Here is a 17731-nt window from a genome sequence, read left to right as displayed (position 1 = left end):
TCTGGAGGAGCTGGTATTACATGTATGCTATCATGCTGTGCCAAAGTGCTTTTATTACTTGCAGGTCTTTCTGACCAAAATAGATGCAAATAAATATTTGTTAGATGACAAATGATAGCACTGGGAAGATGTTAAAAATTGCTATGGTAAATGAGCTCAAAGCTATAGTGATAAGAAACCTTGTCCTGTAACAATAATGAGAAACTCGGGTATTTGTCATATCGGTAGGAATGGAACATCCCACTATGCTTGAGGACATAAGCAAAGATTGGTATATGACCCAGAGAAAGAGCCTGGACTTATAACTTAAGATCATAAGTTAGAGGACATAACATTTCACATTTACCTTAATTTTGTAGTTTTTATAGGATCTTGAGTCTGTCATTCACAGACAGTAGTCAGTGTATTGTTTTTGACAGAACCCTAAATGGTTTTTAGTGAGACATGGTGAGCACAAGAGATTTTTGTCCTTTTGAGTAATTGTTACTTGCTTAACAATAACTTTCTTCTCCTGTACAAAGATTAGTGATATCTACTCAAAGTTGATTTCTGTTTCCCTTATGCTTTGTTCAGAATCATTCAGCACAAGCCATATACATCACTCTAATATCCTGTTTCCTATTTTTTAGGACACTCCTGGGTTTCCCATGGTTTATGGTTTGCCTTTCTTGAAACTTAACTTTGATGAGCTTTTACGATACAAAAGACAGTGTCAGTATGTTTGCAATGGCTTGGGGTGACGAGATGAATTCATACTGCCCATTATTTTAAAAATTAATCTATGAGCATTATTGTCCTGCATGGGAAATATCATAAATATTATAAATTTAAGGAATCTAATGCAGTTCAATCTCTGAGAGGCAAGAGAAACAAAAAAAGAAAGAAGAGGGAAAAAAAATGAAACCAGTGTCTACAGAATACCCCAGGAACCCAAGACCGCCAGGTAGGAAGTGGTTAGTCCGCACTAAACCTGCTGTTCCAACCAGAAGCTCCGAGGCAGTGCGCATGCGCAGGACTCCGCTCCCTTAGCTGGGTCTCATCTGCATCCGGGTCCTCGGGCTTCGCCCTCCCAGTGCCGGCTGGGGTCGCTCGCGGGTTGCTGAGTGCTGCTGTTTCCCGCTGTTCCAGCCTCGGAAAAGCCGGAGAGTCCGCTGGTGAGTTGGGGGATCGGTCCTAGGAGGGAACTTGGGCGGGGACCTGGCTAGCGGTTAGCCTGTGGAGCTTTGTGCCTTGATAGACCAGGGCCGGGTTGGGGTCCCTAGAGGCTCGGGGCTGGGGACCTGTGGTTCCCCGGCCTAGACCCTTTCGAACCTGTCTGGTCGTTCTCTCCGGAATTGGGACACCAATTCCTTGTCCCCTTCTCTCGCGCGCCTTTCTCAGGACTCTTCTCCCGACATTTTTAGAAATTCGTAACAGCCATCCTCATTTGCATTCGCTGTAGTTTGCGGAATGACTGGGCCCAGCCAGTCACGCATTTGAGGTGGGCTGCAGACCTCACGGTCCGGAGAAGCCACAGGCTTCTCCGCTGCTTCTCCCAGCTCTTCAGGATCCTGCGCCTGCCGGTATGGCCAGGCCGCCCATGCTGCTTTTCTGGTCCAAGCTTCAGAAACCTTTTCAGATCAGGTACAGGGTGCAGTAGGGAGAAGCTTAGAACAGAGATGTCTAGATTCTTGTTCTGGCCATTCCACTAACTAGCAGTGTAACTTAAGTGTTATAGAAGTTCCCATCCAGCTCTCAAGTTCACAGGTTTGTGTTCAGCTGCCAGTTCCCTAACTGATGCACATCAGAAATGAATCAGCACCTGCTGGAAGGGCTGGTGCTGTATTGTTTTTTTAAATGCCTTCTGGTCACAATACTGGAGAATTCCATGAAGCCCCAGCAGTTTGGATCTCTGAAGACTGGCAAAAACCGAAAAGGGCACATCTTAAAATTTTGAAGACTTTCTTTCCTCTGGGTGAGGTGATTTGTTTAGGACTTTTGGAGGTGAAGTCTATGCCCTGTAGAGAGTTACAAGTAAACAAACAAGCCGGGTGTGGTGGTCCACACCTGTAATCCCAGTGACTTTGGAAGCTGAAGCAGGAGGATTGCAGATTCAAGACCAGCGTGAGCAATGTAGACCCATCTCAAATTTAAAAAAAGGACTGTCGATGAGGTTTAGTGTTAAGATGCTCAATGGTTCAGTCCCCAGTGCTCCCCCAAAACGGGAGGAGGGAGGGGGGAACAAACACTTGCCTATACCTTGCTTTGAGAGACTTGCTTGAATCTTTTTGCAATTAAATATATTGTGTTCTTTTTTTCAAATTTAACCCAATTCTAAGAATCACCTATGATATATCTGCAGCTTTCTTAGGCTCCCATTTCACATATGTTGAAACACTGCCTAGGAAGAGGGGCCTAAGTATCTGTATTTTTAATAAACATCTTAAGTGATTCTCAACCAATATGGCATATTTGGAGAACCAGTCTTTGAATCACATACACCTCCACCTCTGTCTAAAACTATTTAATAGCTTTAAGAACTTTAGCAATAAACCTCTTAGAGTTGCAGTTTTCTTCATTTGAAAAGAAAGGATGATAATTTCAACCTCAGGAATTATTGTTTCTATGGCCTTTGTGTCTATTGAACCAAGCATAGTGCTTAGCATATAGTAGATTTTCATAAACTGGATAAGCTAAGAAAATAGTATGCCCAGGACGTAGAAGAAACTTGAAAAGATCTAATGTCCTTCCTGCTCCTTACAACTTTTTTTTTCTTTTTATTAAAAGCTTGCAGACTATTCTTCTTAGAAGTAAATATGTATCTTTGATGATCATATCAGCCAGCAATTATTTTTCCTTTTTTGATGTGATTATAAAATTATTTTTAATATTAGGTTATTGATAAAAAGAAGATGAGTCCATTTGTTTGGCTGAATTTGACAGTATAAATGCTATTTACATCTTATTATGCTAGAATTCTAGATTATGCTGGTCATAGTTTTTATTGTTTTGTCAGAATTCTAACTATATTCATTGAAATAAGATATTTTTTGACTTATTAATTTAAAACATTTGACTTAATACTCTGAAAAGTGTGTGGGTGCAGAACTCAGTAATGCTGAAGCCATGTCAAAAGGATTGGTATTAATGAATGACCCATTTAAATATAAAACTAAGAATTAAAATCTAAGAATTAATATAGAATATTGTGTATATGTTATAAATCTTTGCTATATAAAAATCACATTTCTGCATAAATCAAGAGATGTGAATTAGTGTTAAAAATGCTAAAATCCACATTTTCATGATAGATCAATCCATAACTCATTTCAGTATCCATATAATAATTTTTCTTTAATATTTTAAAACCTCAAATTGGTTTTTGTGAAGCATCCCCCCCAGTTCAGCAGTTTCTTTAGTTTACTTTGTTTTCTTCTGTTTATTTGCTTTTTATTAAAAGTAGCATGTCTAATATTATCTCATTCTTAAAAATTATTTATTTGCATTGGTATCTGCAATGATATATACCTATCGATGAGAATTATTTCTGAGTAGTGGGATTTAAACATTGTTTAACAGAAAAGAGATTTGGTTATTCTGTTATGCCCTGAGTTTTAGCAAGTAACCTAAAATCATGTTCTTCTTAATAATTCCCTTTTTAAAATCATCAATATATTACACTTCTATTTGAGTGTCTATAAAATACTTAAAGTGCTCTACAATGGATTTTTCTCAGGTTGGAACTTCTTGTGTTGGAAGCTGTGTATCACTATAATGAGGCTTGTGATTCTTGATAATTATGACTTGGCTAGTGAATGGGCAGCCAAATACATCTGTAATCGCATCATTCAGTTCAAACCTGGACAGGACAGATACTTTACACTGGGCTTACCAACAGGTAATAAACCACTTTTTAAATTTTAGATACCCAGGTTATCTAAGATTGTGAAATTGTAAAGCTTCTCTTAGTAAAATATTTTTTCTGTTCATTTCTTGCCATAACACTGATTGAACCTAATGGCTTTATGTCAGAAGTTTATATATAATCTAGTATTTTATATATATATATATATATATATATATATATATATACGCATATATATGCATATATATATAATCTAGTATCTAGTATAGTCTATTATCTAGTCTAACCTAGTATCTAGTATATATATTATATATAATCTAGTATCTACATTTTATTACTATTTTTAAAAAATTCTGTTTTACCTACTGTTCGGAAATGCAGTAGGGAATTTCCTAACAAATTTTGATCATTATATTTTTGTGTTCATTTTTATAAGTTATTTGTTTTTAGGAGCATTATTTTCACTATTAATACAATTTCTTAATACCTTACCTTTCTTATTAATCACAGGAGGTACCTAAGTATGTATTGTTGCTTCTTAATTTTACATCACCTGTCATCATCTCTTATTAGCCTTTTATTATTTATTTTCCTTCAAATATAGAATGTTATAATTGAAAAATTATAAGACTGTTATTTCTTTATCACAGAATAAACAAAACATTAATTATAATTATTGAATTCAGTTTTCTGTTAAGTCTTGTCTTAAAAAATGACCAGGAAGTGTGCCATTTGATCTTATGGCTCTTCATTTGGTATTTTTAACCTTTGACTTTGCATAGGGTGTTATACCTAGAGTCAGAACCACTTCTTGGTTATTTCAAGGCAGTTATTTTATATAACTACACTTGTTTCCTTATCTGTAAGAAGGGTAGGAATAATAATAACTTAAAATGCTGTTTGGAGGCTCAACTAAGTTAGTATGTCCATAAGTCCCCTGCATACTGAATACTCTATAAATTCAAGGCTCTCATAATGTTTTAATCAAATAGACAATTTTCTCCTGTTCCTCCTCCTATACATTCCAACTACATAAAAGTTAATCACAGATGTTTTCTGCTTTGGTGATTTGCATGACTAATATTTCTCAAGTTGATTTTGTTTATTGTTTTGCTTTTTCCTTTTTGGTCTGGGGCAGTAGATCTTGGTGAGAACAGCAGAGGGGGATTTTTTTTTTTTTTTAAATTATGCACAACAGTACTGTACACTTACAGCAGCACCCTCAGTTCTGTAATGTGAGATGGTCATTGAATGTGACTTCACAGTATCAGTTTGTCTACTGTTATCCTGGGTTACTTTAAGCCTAACTGTGCCCATCACATTGTCTTAATTATCATGCAGAAGTAAATACTTATTTGAATTTGGAAACAGAAAAACTTCAGAATTTTAAATGCTAGCAGTGCTAAACATATTTTTATGTATATAGATCTACAACTTTAGCTTCAATTTTGGTAATGTAACTGCTTAGTAATGCTCTTACAAGGGGAGTATTTCTGGATAACTCTTATTGATGTTTTCCCCTATTCATTTTCATTGACTATTGACATGATAATTATGTTCTCCTTCCTGCTTTTAAAATTTGAACATAAATATATGTGATTGCAGCTAACATGCTATAGAATAATTATTCTCTCACCCAGCACAATTGCTGGGGAATAGCTCTTCAGTATATATTTACTGAAGTGACATTAATGGGCTTGAAATTTAAAGGTCTGCATACTGAGAACTTGACCTGCCTCCCAACCTTATTCCCACCATTCCCAAACACCGAATTGACCGGTGAATTGAACTGCCTGTAGTTCAAAGAATAGGCCTAAATTTGCTGACTTCTTTGCTTCATTTCCATTCATGTTGCTAGCATGGTATATAGTGGAACCCAGGAGATTTGAAACTAGACAGATCTAGATTTCAATCTCTGACTTCACAGCCATTTGATATTTGGCAAATTCTTCTCTTTTTTACTCATTTCTTTCATCCTCAGAATGAGAAAGATAGTGTCAGTTTCCCAAGGGTGTGAGATTTACATAAGGTGATGTGTAAAAACAAAAGATAATGTCTTTGGGCCTCCTCCCCTGTCTCTGGTCTGTTTTCAATCACAACTGTGCTGTTCCCTTTGTCAGAATTTCAGACTTTTTTAAAGAGTTAATTAAAATGCCATCTGTTTTTTTTTTTTTAATAATTTTCCCAACTAGCAACACTATAATCTTTTTGATTAGACTTCTTTTAGGTTATTTAAGATTTTCTTTGTGTCATGGTTATTTTGTTCTTAGTTATCCCTATATTACCAGTTCTTATCATACAGAAAAAAATTCTGGTAATCTCTATTTGATCTGAATTATAGTGAGGACTTGCTAAATGTTACTAAATAACAATAGCAAACAAAATATTAATTTTGTTAATTCCCTTAACCAGTTCCCTCTGTACCATATCTTTCATTCGTTTATCTAGATTAAAAAGTAGAAAATGAATGTGTTTTTTGTCCTTATCATTGTGACAGTTTCTCACTTTTTTATTCATATATTCTTAAGGAACTCTTCTAATTCTCTTAACAATGAAAAAACAAGATTCATTATCTATTATTTTTCTGGTTTTTTTTAAACTTTGTGGTGTTTATTATTTATAGCCATTTCTATAACTGTCATAACTGTCATCTCAAATGAGAGGCAGCTTTTTGTTTTTTGAGGTTTTTAAATTTATTTTTTAGTTTTAAGTGGACACAGTATCTTTATTTTATTTTTATGTGGTGCTGAAGATGGAACCCAGTGCCTCAGGCATGCTAGGAGAGCATGCCCCACCCCCCACCCCCACCCCCACCCCCCCACCCCCCCCACCCCCGCGCCCCCTTGCAGTTTTTTACACCCAAATTTCCTCTTTTTATTTGATTTTTGTTGTTGTTGTTCAGAGACTGTTAATTTCTAACAAACTTTTACATGCTACTTGGGTATATATTTTATATGTAGGTTTTGTATTTTCTTTCTGGTGATGGTTGTACTAGGAACCAATACTCCAATCAGAATTGGGAAGGTCAGATTAGTTGTTTTAGAGTGCTGTCAATCTAACATGAAAAAAATAGAGCAAATTTAGAAAACAATGAAGGAGACCATTTGCAATTGGCTAAATCTATTTCTTCATTGTGTCATATCATGAATCACCAACAAACAAATCTCTTTTCAAATATCAATTAATTTTATAAAACATATAAAAGAATCGCATTATAAAAACTAAAATCAGGGGCTGGGGTTGTGGCTCAGTGATAGAGTGCTTGCCTAGCATGGGTGAGGCACTGGGTTTGATACTCAGCACCACATAAAAATCAAATAAAGTTATTGTGTCTATCTACAGCTAAAAAATAAATAGTTAAAAAAAAAACTAAAATCAAGCACTCACTGCCAAGATTCCATTTCCTAGAAGTTCTCTCTGTTTTAAATACTTAACACTTCTGATTCTTATTTACACATTTTAGTTGATATGTGCTAAAGATAACAGGAAATGAAAAACAGGAACTCCAGTTAAAAAGCTGTAGGGCTAAAGCTCCTTACTCTCAATTTCAAAATTCACTGTAGGGGCAGTACTTAAATTTAGCACTAGTTCTCTTTTTTGTTAAATGGTCAACACTTTCCTATTTATGTATCAATTTATACTAGAACTTGAGTTTATTTTATTTCATTTTTCAAAAACTGGGATGTTTAGTTTTCTTTTAATTCAAATATGCTCTTTACAAGGTAGCTTGTAAAGAAGATAATGTATATTTGTTAATTGGGTATGTATTTAGATTAATAATTGCCTAATAAATTAAAAATACAGAATACAGTTAAGAATTGAAGTAAGCATATAGAAATGTTTTTTAAGATGAATTTTCAAGTTATGTTAGAAAATGGAATCTTTATCTATTTTAGGGAGTACACCTTTAGGATGTTATAAAAAACTAATAGAATATCACAAGAGTGGAGACCTTTCTTTTAAATATGTGAAGACTTTTAACATGGATGAATATGTAGGTAAGCTCTTCTTGAATTACATATTATGTTTTTAATTAAATGAATATATTTTTAGAAAATATATATATTTAATTTATGTCTTGAATATAATAGGAATATACCACTTCATGTTGAGATTGGGAATTCACATAAAAATTTGTATTTTTTATGTGGATAACACATATAGTAGCAAGAATACAAGAGGAGAATACATGACTGGCCACTTACCAGTCATGCAACTTTGAGCCAATCCATTCACATTTTATGGTCTCTTTTTCTCTCTCTTTTTTCCCTTAAGGCACAGTTAAAACTAGTGATGTGAGGATAAATTAATGTATGTAAAAGTAATTAGTAAAATATATGTTTCAGATTAAAAACCATATGTAACTGTGAAGCTTTTTTTTTTAATAATGTATTGAGTGTTATCTTGCTTAACTGGGAAGATCTCTGATTCATAGAAATTCTGTTAAAATATAAATATAGGAATACACTTTTAACAGAAACATAAGTGATAGCCCCACAAATTATTATGATTCAATATACTTTTCATAGATATGGGAGGAATAGAGTAGTAACATAGCCAACATTTAGTTGAAGAGTTAATTTAACAAATTTAGTTAATTTAATAAACATTAATTTAATAAATTTAATTTAGTAAATTAGCTTCACTGCTGAAAACTTCATGTGTTCAAGAAATGTATAGTGATTAAGTACACATGGCCTACACTGCCTGTGTTTGTATTCCAACCCCTCTGTGAGCTACTACCCCTCTATTTTACTTGCTCATCTATAAAATGAGGATAATAATATTTCCATGGGTGTATTATTGTGTTACTACATACCTGGGGTATGTTATAATACTGGGCACATAACAAGCAGGCATTCCACATTAAAAATATTTTTAAATTAAATACAGTGTGAAAAAGCTTTACTTCTGGAAATAGTTACTTTTGTTTATTAAATTCATTTAGGACTTCCAAGAAATCATCCTGAAAGCTACCATTCTTATATGTGGAATAACTTTTTTAAGCATATTGATATAGATCCTAACAATGCTCATATCCTTGATGGAAACGCTGCAGATTTACAAGCAGAATGTGATGCATTTGAAAAGAAAATAAAAGAAGCTGGAGGAATTGATCTCTTTGTTGGAGGTATGTAAACAATTTTGCCACTAATTATTTGGTTTTTAATTCTTGAATTAGTATTTTAAAATTTAAAAAAAAATCTTAACTTTGTATAATACTCAGAAATAGCCTGACTTCCATTTTTTAATTTTCATCAAACATAATCTTAAAATTCTAATAGTAAATGTTCAGAATTGCTTAAATTATATTTTGAGAGGTAGGTCCCAATCCCTGTTATAGTTTTCTAATTATCTCTTTAAGTTTGATAGTTTACCACATCATAAAAAATGAATGACCCGTTTACTTCCTAAATGATAGCTTTATCTTTAATATTTAATACTCCAGTGCAGCCTATTTATCAAATTAGAGTTGAATCTAAAAGTTTGCATAAGAAATGGGTAGATTGTAGCAGGTCACTTAAATTGTTTCATCTCACTAAGAAAAATCAGATTACAATGATCTAAGTCTTTTTATTTATCATCAACCTTTAGATAGTATGAGTTAAACTATGTAATAATTTTAATAAATTCCAGTGTATGAATATTAAATTGACCAAATTTCACTTATAATTTATGTGTGTATATAAATATATATTTTTTATATGTGTGTGTGTATGTGTGTATGCATAATGTACTAAAAATAGGAATGTCTTCCTTTGTAATAACATGATTTTCTATTATCAGTACAAAGCATCTGAGACATCTAGCCAGTTGCCATCTGAATAGTGTATCAACTAAGCTAAAGCCAAAATTATTTTCACTAGAGTTTTTAGTATTCAACTAAAATACTAATGCTTTAAATTAACATATATTACCTATCAGAATATATATATTTTATAATTTACTTATTAGAAAAACACTCATAATTACATGAATTGGAAATATGTTAGTTTATGATTGGAATAATTGAGTATGTTTGATGTAGTTGGTTGCAAAATTGGGTTTTGCTGTGAGATATAAATTTACATCCTATTTTGGCCACTTGCTCTCTGCATGTCCATGGTAAGTTTATTGAAGTTCACTGTGTTTATAAATAAGATTAATATTAACTGTTCCAAAATCTGTGAAAATTAATCACACCATAACATATTTGAAACAGAGCTTAATATATATTGATGCTCTGTAGTTATTTCTTCAGTCTTGTTCTTTTTTCTAAACTACAGCTGCTGACATAGTTCTCTCTCCTGAGGTTTTTATTAAATTAGTGACAGGTTACTGAATAAGATAAAAAAATCTTTGAGGAAATATATCATTTATTTTCTTGTGTAGATAGAATGTCTATTTATATGAGCAAGAATCCAAGTTAAACTATTTTGTTTTTCAAAATAGAAAGTTATATATGTTTTAAATAAAATTTCCTAGTATTACTTAAGCAAACCTTAAAGGAGTGCTTACATGTTCCAGTTTTATACATATGGATCATTTTGACATAATTACCATTTGCACCAGAGACAATAAATGTTTGAGAATGTTTAGGGAGTATACTAACCATCCACGCTTTAGATTATCTAAACTCCATACCAAACTGAAGTAGAATCACTGACCTAACCTGTTTATCTTACTTTTATTGAGAATTGTTTTCACTTATTTCTTTGGGCCAAAGAAAGCAGTTATAGTTGTTAGAGGTTGTTAGCTGTTAGAGGTTGCTTATTAAACATGGAAAAAAAATGTCTTCATTGTGGAATTTTATTTTCCTTGTTAATTTATTGACCTTATATAAGAATCTAGTGCCAGGAAGTCGAGTTTAAAAATGTGATAAGATCTCCCTATTTTGTTCTTTGCCATCTTTCCAGAAAGCATTCGTAGCTTAGTGTAATTTTAAAAACAGTAGCTCACTTATCCCAGATTTTGATAGAACACTTTTCATTCCATATAGCTCTAAGTCATTTCTCATATGTTTTTTTAGATAAATGTTTTGGGAAGGTTTCCTCACTACAGCACCTCAGTTTTCCTTTCAAAGTAGATTGAGCATGAATTATAATTTTTTATAGTTATCACTGACTACTTAAAAAAAATAGATTTTTTAAAACCAGGTTGTCTTAAGCTTTCTATAGTCATCTCCCCCACACCAAAAAAGAAGAAAAAAGAGAAAGAGGGGGAAAAAAAACAAAAAAACTTTTTCAGAGAGTTCCCTTGTCTCCTCCATTAACAACCTCACTATAGTCTGATAAACCCAGGTCTGACATTGTCCATATACCATCTAAAGTCTATAATTACTCTGCATGAAAAGAGAAAGGTTAGCTTACTAAATTTTCTTCTTCTACTTGGGATAACCTATTTATTAGATATGTATTCATGAAAGAATCTCATTTGATTCTTTTCCTTTGTTGATCTAGGTTTGTTATCATTGGACTTTTCAAGATGAGGCTTGATATCAGGGTCTTACCACTTACCCTTCTTTTGTTCCAGGGTTTGGTTAATAAAAACACTTAAGAACTGTGCCAAATGGGATCAAAATATCAGCTTTATTAAAGGTAAAGTTGGACTAGAGATTGCAGGTTGGCTTGAAGCCAGAATGGGGTTTTCTCCTCCTCCCCTCTGAATTGGAAACAGAACTTAGAAGAGCTGAAGAATGTTAATCTACTCCAGGGAATTAGAGCAGGAGTTTTCTTCTCTTGGTAAAAAAGAGAAACGAGGAAGTACATCTTCTTAAAAGTTCTTATTCTTCCTCTAATGGCAAAAGTGTTCAAAGAGAGGGTAAAGTATAACATGACTTCTTAACGTACCCAAGTAACAAGATACACAAACGTGGCATTTTCTAAATAAAATATATTAACATAAGAAATATCTCAAAGTATTTTTTTTAAGTGAAAACAGTAGGAAAAACTTCCAACCTTTTGTTTTTTTGGTTACATGAGTGAATTCTTTGGTTGCCAGTGATATGGACAGACTAATGGGACCAGAAGTGAATTAGTTGGAATGATTCTGAGGCAACTCAAAACCGAAGGAAGAGTTGAAACAATAAGTTTTTGGAAAAAATAAGTCTTTGGAAAAATAAGAATCAGAGAACCTAAGATCTCAAAAGTAAGAACTCATCAATCTTTTCTCTGTAGTGCTCTCATCCTGTGCCTCAATTCTAGATGTCTTCTGATTTTTTTTTTTTGTATTCCAGGTCAAGATTCTAATATGGAGAGCAGTTATAGATTTGTTTATCTTGGGGCAAGTGCTTATATCTAGACAATAATCTCTATCTAAAAGGGACATAGGAAATGATAATTGTTCCCTTGTGGTGAGGGAAGTAGAGCAACAAGTGGGAGAAACTACTGAGTCTGCCAAAAAATAAAAATTATCCATTCATTTATTCAGCCATTATCTATTTAGTACCTCCTATATGTAATATATTGTTCTCCTGAACTTTACATACTACCCACAGAACTATAATAACATAGGAAAGACATATATATAATCCACACAGTGAATTTTTGAGATGTTTCATATAGATGCTGATATCTCACTTTAGACCTAAAGACCAAAGAGTAATTAGCCGAATTATATACGTGTGTATATGTATATTTTAAGTGTACATATATAATATATGTAATCAGAGACCTTAGTTTTTGAGTTATCCATGTCCAGTAAACAAATGTGTCAAGGCTTTTCTGTTAACTATGCTCATAGCTTCAGCTTAGCTGCACACTTTTATATGGCCCAAATCACCAGTGAGAGCTCCAGTGTTGATCTTAGTACACTTAACCGTTTTTTTTTTTTCTTTTGAAGCTTTTATTCTCCTGGTTCCATCCTTTCCTCTTTACACATGTAAATATAGATGTAAATATAAATATATGTATATCTAAGAAATAATTTTATTAGGAACCTAGAAATTTACAATTATAATTAAAACATTTTTAGATGCAAATATTTACTTAATAGTTGAAAAAATATGCATATTTATCACATGTGTGTCCTCACATTAAAAAGGTATGTCCCCACATTAAAATTTCCTGGATTTTTTGTGCTTTGGTGGTCTATATTTGCTTAACAGCTTATTTATTTATTCATCATTCTTTAAAACTAGGTTATTCTATGTCATATTTTACCTTGATTTGGGCTGGGAAATTCTCCCACTAAGACTGAGAATAGTTCTGTGTGATTTTTTGTTGTTGTTGTTTTAATTATATTTTAGATAGATGTGTGTGTGTGTGTGTGTGTGTGTGTGTGTGTGTGTGATATGTGTGTATGTGTACATTATAGTGTCAAATGTTATTGACATAGATTATAGTGAAAAATGTTTGAAAAAAAATACTCTCCTAATAGTTTCTTTTCTTTCTTTCTTTCTTTTTTTTTTTTTTTTGATGCTTATATATTTTGGTGTGATTACAGTGCAGAATTAGTGATATTTTGGTTGCATTATATTTGCAATAAAAATATTATCTTGTCCAATGTATACATTGTTTTAATTGAGGAAACTATACTACACAGATTCTACTAGTTTATTGCCCCTTCTGGACTAAAGTGTGAGTATAAAGACCACTTGGTTAGCCAGGCGTGGTGGTGCACATCTGTAATCCCAGTGGCTTGGGAGGCTGAAGCAGAAGGATTGCAAGTTCAAAGCCAGCCTCAGCAACTTAGGCCCTAAGCAGCTCAGTGAGGTCCTGTTTCTAAATAAAATATAAAAAGGGCTGGGGACATGGTTCAGTAATTAAGCACCCTGGGTTCAATTCCCAGTTTAAAAAAACAACAACACTGTGTTAGGAATCAGAAGACTTGAATTTGAGTTTGTATTTACCAAATTATGATCTTAAATGAGTCTCTTATTTACCTTAAGCATCAAAGATTTCTGTCTGTGTTAATAAAAAGTGAAGGACTTGAAGGAAATAGTTATGCCTAATCTTGTCATCTCATAAGATTGTTACACATATGTTGTGATGATGTATGTGAAAATACTGTTATGAATTGTTATTAAGGTAGTACTTAATTTTACTGCTGTTATTAGAATCATACCAGATCAATGTTATGCTTATAGAAAAAAATGGAAATATTTTATTGAATGAAATGCAGAAACACATTTTAATGCAGTATATTTCTGCTATAAATTGTGACAAGGTAAGTGTGTTATGAATTTTTGCTCATACAACCGTGTTAAATCTTGAGACAATTTAAATGAGAGAAAAATAATAATTTTTTTTTTTTGGTATGTGTGTATTTCTTTTTAAAGGAATTGGTCCAGATGGTCATATCGCTTTCAATGAGCCAGGATCCAGTTTAGTGTCAAGGACAAGATTAAAGACTCTAGCAATGGATACCATTTTGGCAAATGCTAAATATTTTGATGGAGATTTGTCAAAAGTGCCAACTATGGCCCTCACTGTTGGTGTGGGGACAGTGATGGATGCTAGAGAAGTAAGAATTCTATGTTCTTTATATATTATTTTGATGTTTATGTATTTTGGAGTAATTGTCATGCAGAATGATTGATATTTAGTCACATTCTCTTTTTTAGTGTTTTTTTTTTTTTTTTTTAGTGTTCAGCTTTTTTGTCAGTCTCACAGTTAGATTTAGAAATCAACTAACTTTATCTTTTGGAGCTATAAAGAATTAGCAGCACCTTTTTTTGAGGTACTGCTTCACAGTTGGAGGTCCTAAAATCTTAAGCAATCACATGGTTTGTTTTTAATTGAAGTAAACAGTTTTGTGAAAGGATGCTGGGACAGATGCAGTGGTAGCCCACTGTATAATGTGGAGTTCTCAGGATGATTTAGTATACATAGAGGATAGACCAGTTAGTTTCTAGCTGAAAAGGAACCCATCGAATCCTAGATCTATTCTAAATTTAATGCACATGCTCTGAAAAGTAGACCCTGTCAAATTTTTAAGTTTTTAAAATTCATTTGTCATTACCTTCCTTGAGAATAACAGGAAAAATTATAGTCAGTTTATGATTATTAGTGGTTAAATTATGTGGAAGCCTAGAAATCAGTTATTTTCTGGTAGCCAGATTGGATAGCTCAAAGTGGACAAAGTATTATTAAAAAGTCTATTTTAATTATACTTAGACTTGAACATATAAATAGAATTATCATTGAAATATGGGTATTTCTCATCTAAATATCATAAGTATTTGAAAAATGTCTTTTAATGAATGAAATTTATAGTAAATAAGTTAGAAAAAACATTTTAGAACAATTTTATTTCTGAAAAATGAAACAAAGTTTTCTAACATTTAACAAGATATGTTTTAATCCAATTCTTATGTTTATTTTTAGAATGAACAGAATATTCAAATACTGATTTTTCCTCCTACTTTGAATCAATTTTTCCAACAAAATTATGATGTCATTCACCTAACAGCATTTTTTTCTAAGTATAACTGGAAATTATCATTATAAAACTATTCCAGGGCTATGTCATTTTGCTTAGGACCTATCTTAGTTCTTTGACTTTTTTCATAGCATTCTTTTGAAGCAAGTTTTTTTATTTATTGATTTTTTTCTATCTTTAATTATAATGCTTTAATTTATTCATATTCTCTTTTCCTTTTTCTTTCGTGTCATTTTCTTTAATAGCACATTCACTTAGCTACTGTTAAGTGGAAAGATTTAAATATAGAACTGAATTCAAGTAGTGAATTCATTGATATACATATTCACATCATGGCAGCTCAGATAATGAGGATCTTCTGAACACACCTTAGAAGTTATTTCATATTTCATTAAGATTTTGGAAATTTCAACTAGATTAGGAACCTCATAGGCTAATAGCCTCAATTATCAAACTCTTTCCTTGCTTTGGGGTCTTCACAATGACACTATATCTAGAATGCTCTTTTCCATTCCTTGCATGGCCAACACTGCACCATTTAATTTTCATGTTTTTCTCTTTATCATCATACTCATAGGCAAAATTATTTTCTCTTATTTTGTCATACCACTCTGATATTTTCCTTTAGGTAGCACTTGTCATAATTTGTAATTATTTTCGTATATTTACTGATTTAATATCTGTTTTTTCACTAATTTATACTCTGCATGAATTTATGAGGCATGTATATGTACTCCTTCATACTGTCTGTCACATAATAGGTATTAAGCAACTGCTGGGAATAGTTTGAATGAAATACTTAGGTTCACAATCCATTTTGGACAAAATTGGTCCTATTCACTACAGATTGTTTATCTACCTGAACCACTAGAAATGATTTTTGTTGACTTTTGACTATTTTTCAAAGCCAATTTACCTGGAAAGGAAATTTGGGTCAGGTGCGGTGACTCAAGTTTGTAATCTCAGCAGCTTGAGAGGCTGAGGCAGGGGAATCTCGAGTTCAAAGTCCGTCTCAGCAACTTAAGGAGGCCCTAAGCAACTCAGTGAGATCCTGTCTCTAATAAAATACAAAAAGGGGTTAGGGGATATAGCTCAGTGGTTAAGTGCCCCTGGATTCAATTACAAGTACCAAAAAATTTTAAAAAAATGATTAAAATTTGTTTTTACTAAATTATATTTAAAAATTAGTGCCATATATTATGAAGATAATCCCCCCCAAAGACACAAGTACTTTTAGCTATTGTAACATCTTTAGAATTATTTTATTAGTTGTAATTATTTGCATAGTTATTCTTACGAATTAAAGCAAAGCCAATAAAACTTAAAATCAGCTTTTCACTTCCTTACCGAAAGTCACACAGATTATCAATGATTTCTTAATTACTGAAATTACCATCTTCTCTGCAAGTCCCATCCTAAATCATGCTTGTGTCCAGTCTTCACCTATCCTATTCACTATATTACTTCCTGGATAAGTTTATCAAAAACATTGTTCAGTTTATTATTTATCTGTGTAATTGTGAGTCTCTATTATTCCATCACAGGATCAAATCTAGCCTCTTTGTTTAGCATAAAAGTCTTTGACTTCAGTGTCCAGTGTCCAGCTATTTCCTTTCATTTCCTTGTGCTCCATCCTTACCAAACTTTTAGCTTTTTATTGACTACTCCTTAACTGTTTGAAAGGATCCTGTATATAGAGATTTTGTATTTATTCTTAAACTTGATTTTCTAGAGGAGCTCCTCTAAAACTTTCCTCAACTCCCCCAGAGAGTGTTACATCATGTCACCATTATGCTTTATTACATTTTATGTATTGTACATATTGTATATATTTTATATATTGAGTACAATAGTTTCTTTCTGTATCTCATCTTCTGGCATCCTTGCCATCTTCAGGCTGTATGGTGGGTAAGAATTTAGAAATGAAAATCTGAAAATCATGTATTTTCTGCTTCCTGTTTCTTCCTAGGTAAATATTTAATCCTTAATTTCCTCACATATTAAAAATTGCATTTTTGATTTAAATATCTACTAGGAATGGATACAATGGATTAAAAATAGTTTTATAAGCTATAAATATCTACTTGTTGATGGAATGATTGTTTAAATGTGAACTATCACCCAAATCTGCTTGTCTCATAACCTTTTAAAATAGTGTTAATGCAATACATTTATTATTTAAGTAGCATGAGGCTATATCATTGCAATATCTGCCTGATCATTGATTCTCAAACGTCAGTTCATGCATAAGAATCACCAGTGTTTTTCTTCAGTAACCTGTATTATTACAGAGTTCCTTCCGTAATACATGCATCAGTCTTTAAAGAACACATTGGCTATTAATGCCCAGCAAGAAAAACTAATTTACATATTCATTAGTTAATGTTTTATTTATCTTATTATATCAAATATAGTTAATTACTGTTTTAAAAGATGAATGTTTTAAGAGATGAATGCTTTATAGATACATTAAATTCTTTTGTTGAGCTTGTATACCTATACATAAGAATAAGATTTATCAATTAA

General features: G+C 32.4%; 1 protein-coding gene across 3 annotated transcripts in view; it reads left to right on the top strand.

The window, feature by feature from the left end:
* The first annotated feature begins 1024 nt into the window (after nucleotides 1-1024).
* Nucleotides 1025-17731, top strand: part of Gnpda2 (glucosamine-6-phosphate deaminase 2) — a 40949-nt gene continuing 24242 nt past the window's right edge. For all 3 annotated transcript variants that reach the window (XM_021722772.3, XM_005319962.4, XM_040292489.2), the window contains exons 1-5: nucleotides 1025-1154; nucleotides 3716-3877; nucleotides 7741-7842; nucleotides 8793-8975; nucleotides 14103-14287. In XM_021722772.3, the coding sequence (XP_021578447.1) occupies nucleotides 3754-3877; nucleotides 7741-7842; nucleotides 8793-8975; nucleotides 14103-14287 (594 nt within the window). In that variant the 5' untranslated portion in view covers nucleotides 1025-1154; nucleotides 3716-3753. The remainder of the gene's footprint in view (nucleotides 1155-3715; nucleotides 3878-7740; nucleotides 7843-8792; nucleotides 8976-14102; nucleotides 14288-17731) is intronic.

The sequence above is a fragment of the Ictidomys tridecemlineatus genome, chromosome 9, assembly GCF_052094955.1.
Source record: "Ictidomys tridecemlineatus isolate mIctTri1 chromosome 9, mIctTri1.hap1, whole genome shotgun sequence".
Taxonomy (NCBI): domain Eukaryota; kingdom Metazoa; phylum Chordata; class Mammalia; order Rodentia; family Sciuridae; genus Ictidomys; species Ictidomys tridecemlineatus.
This window is presented reverse-complemented; position numbering and strand designations above follow the sequence as displayed.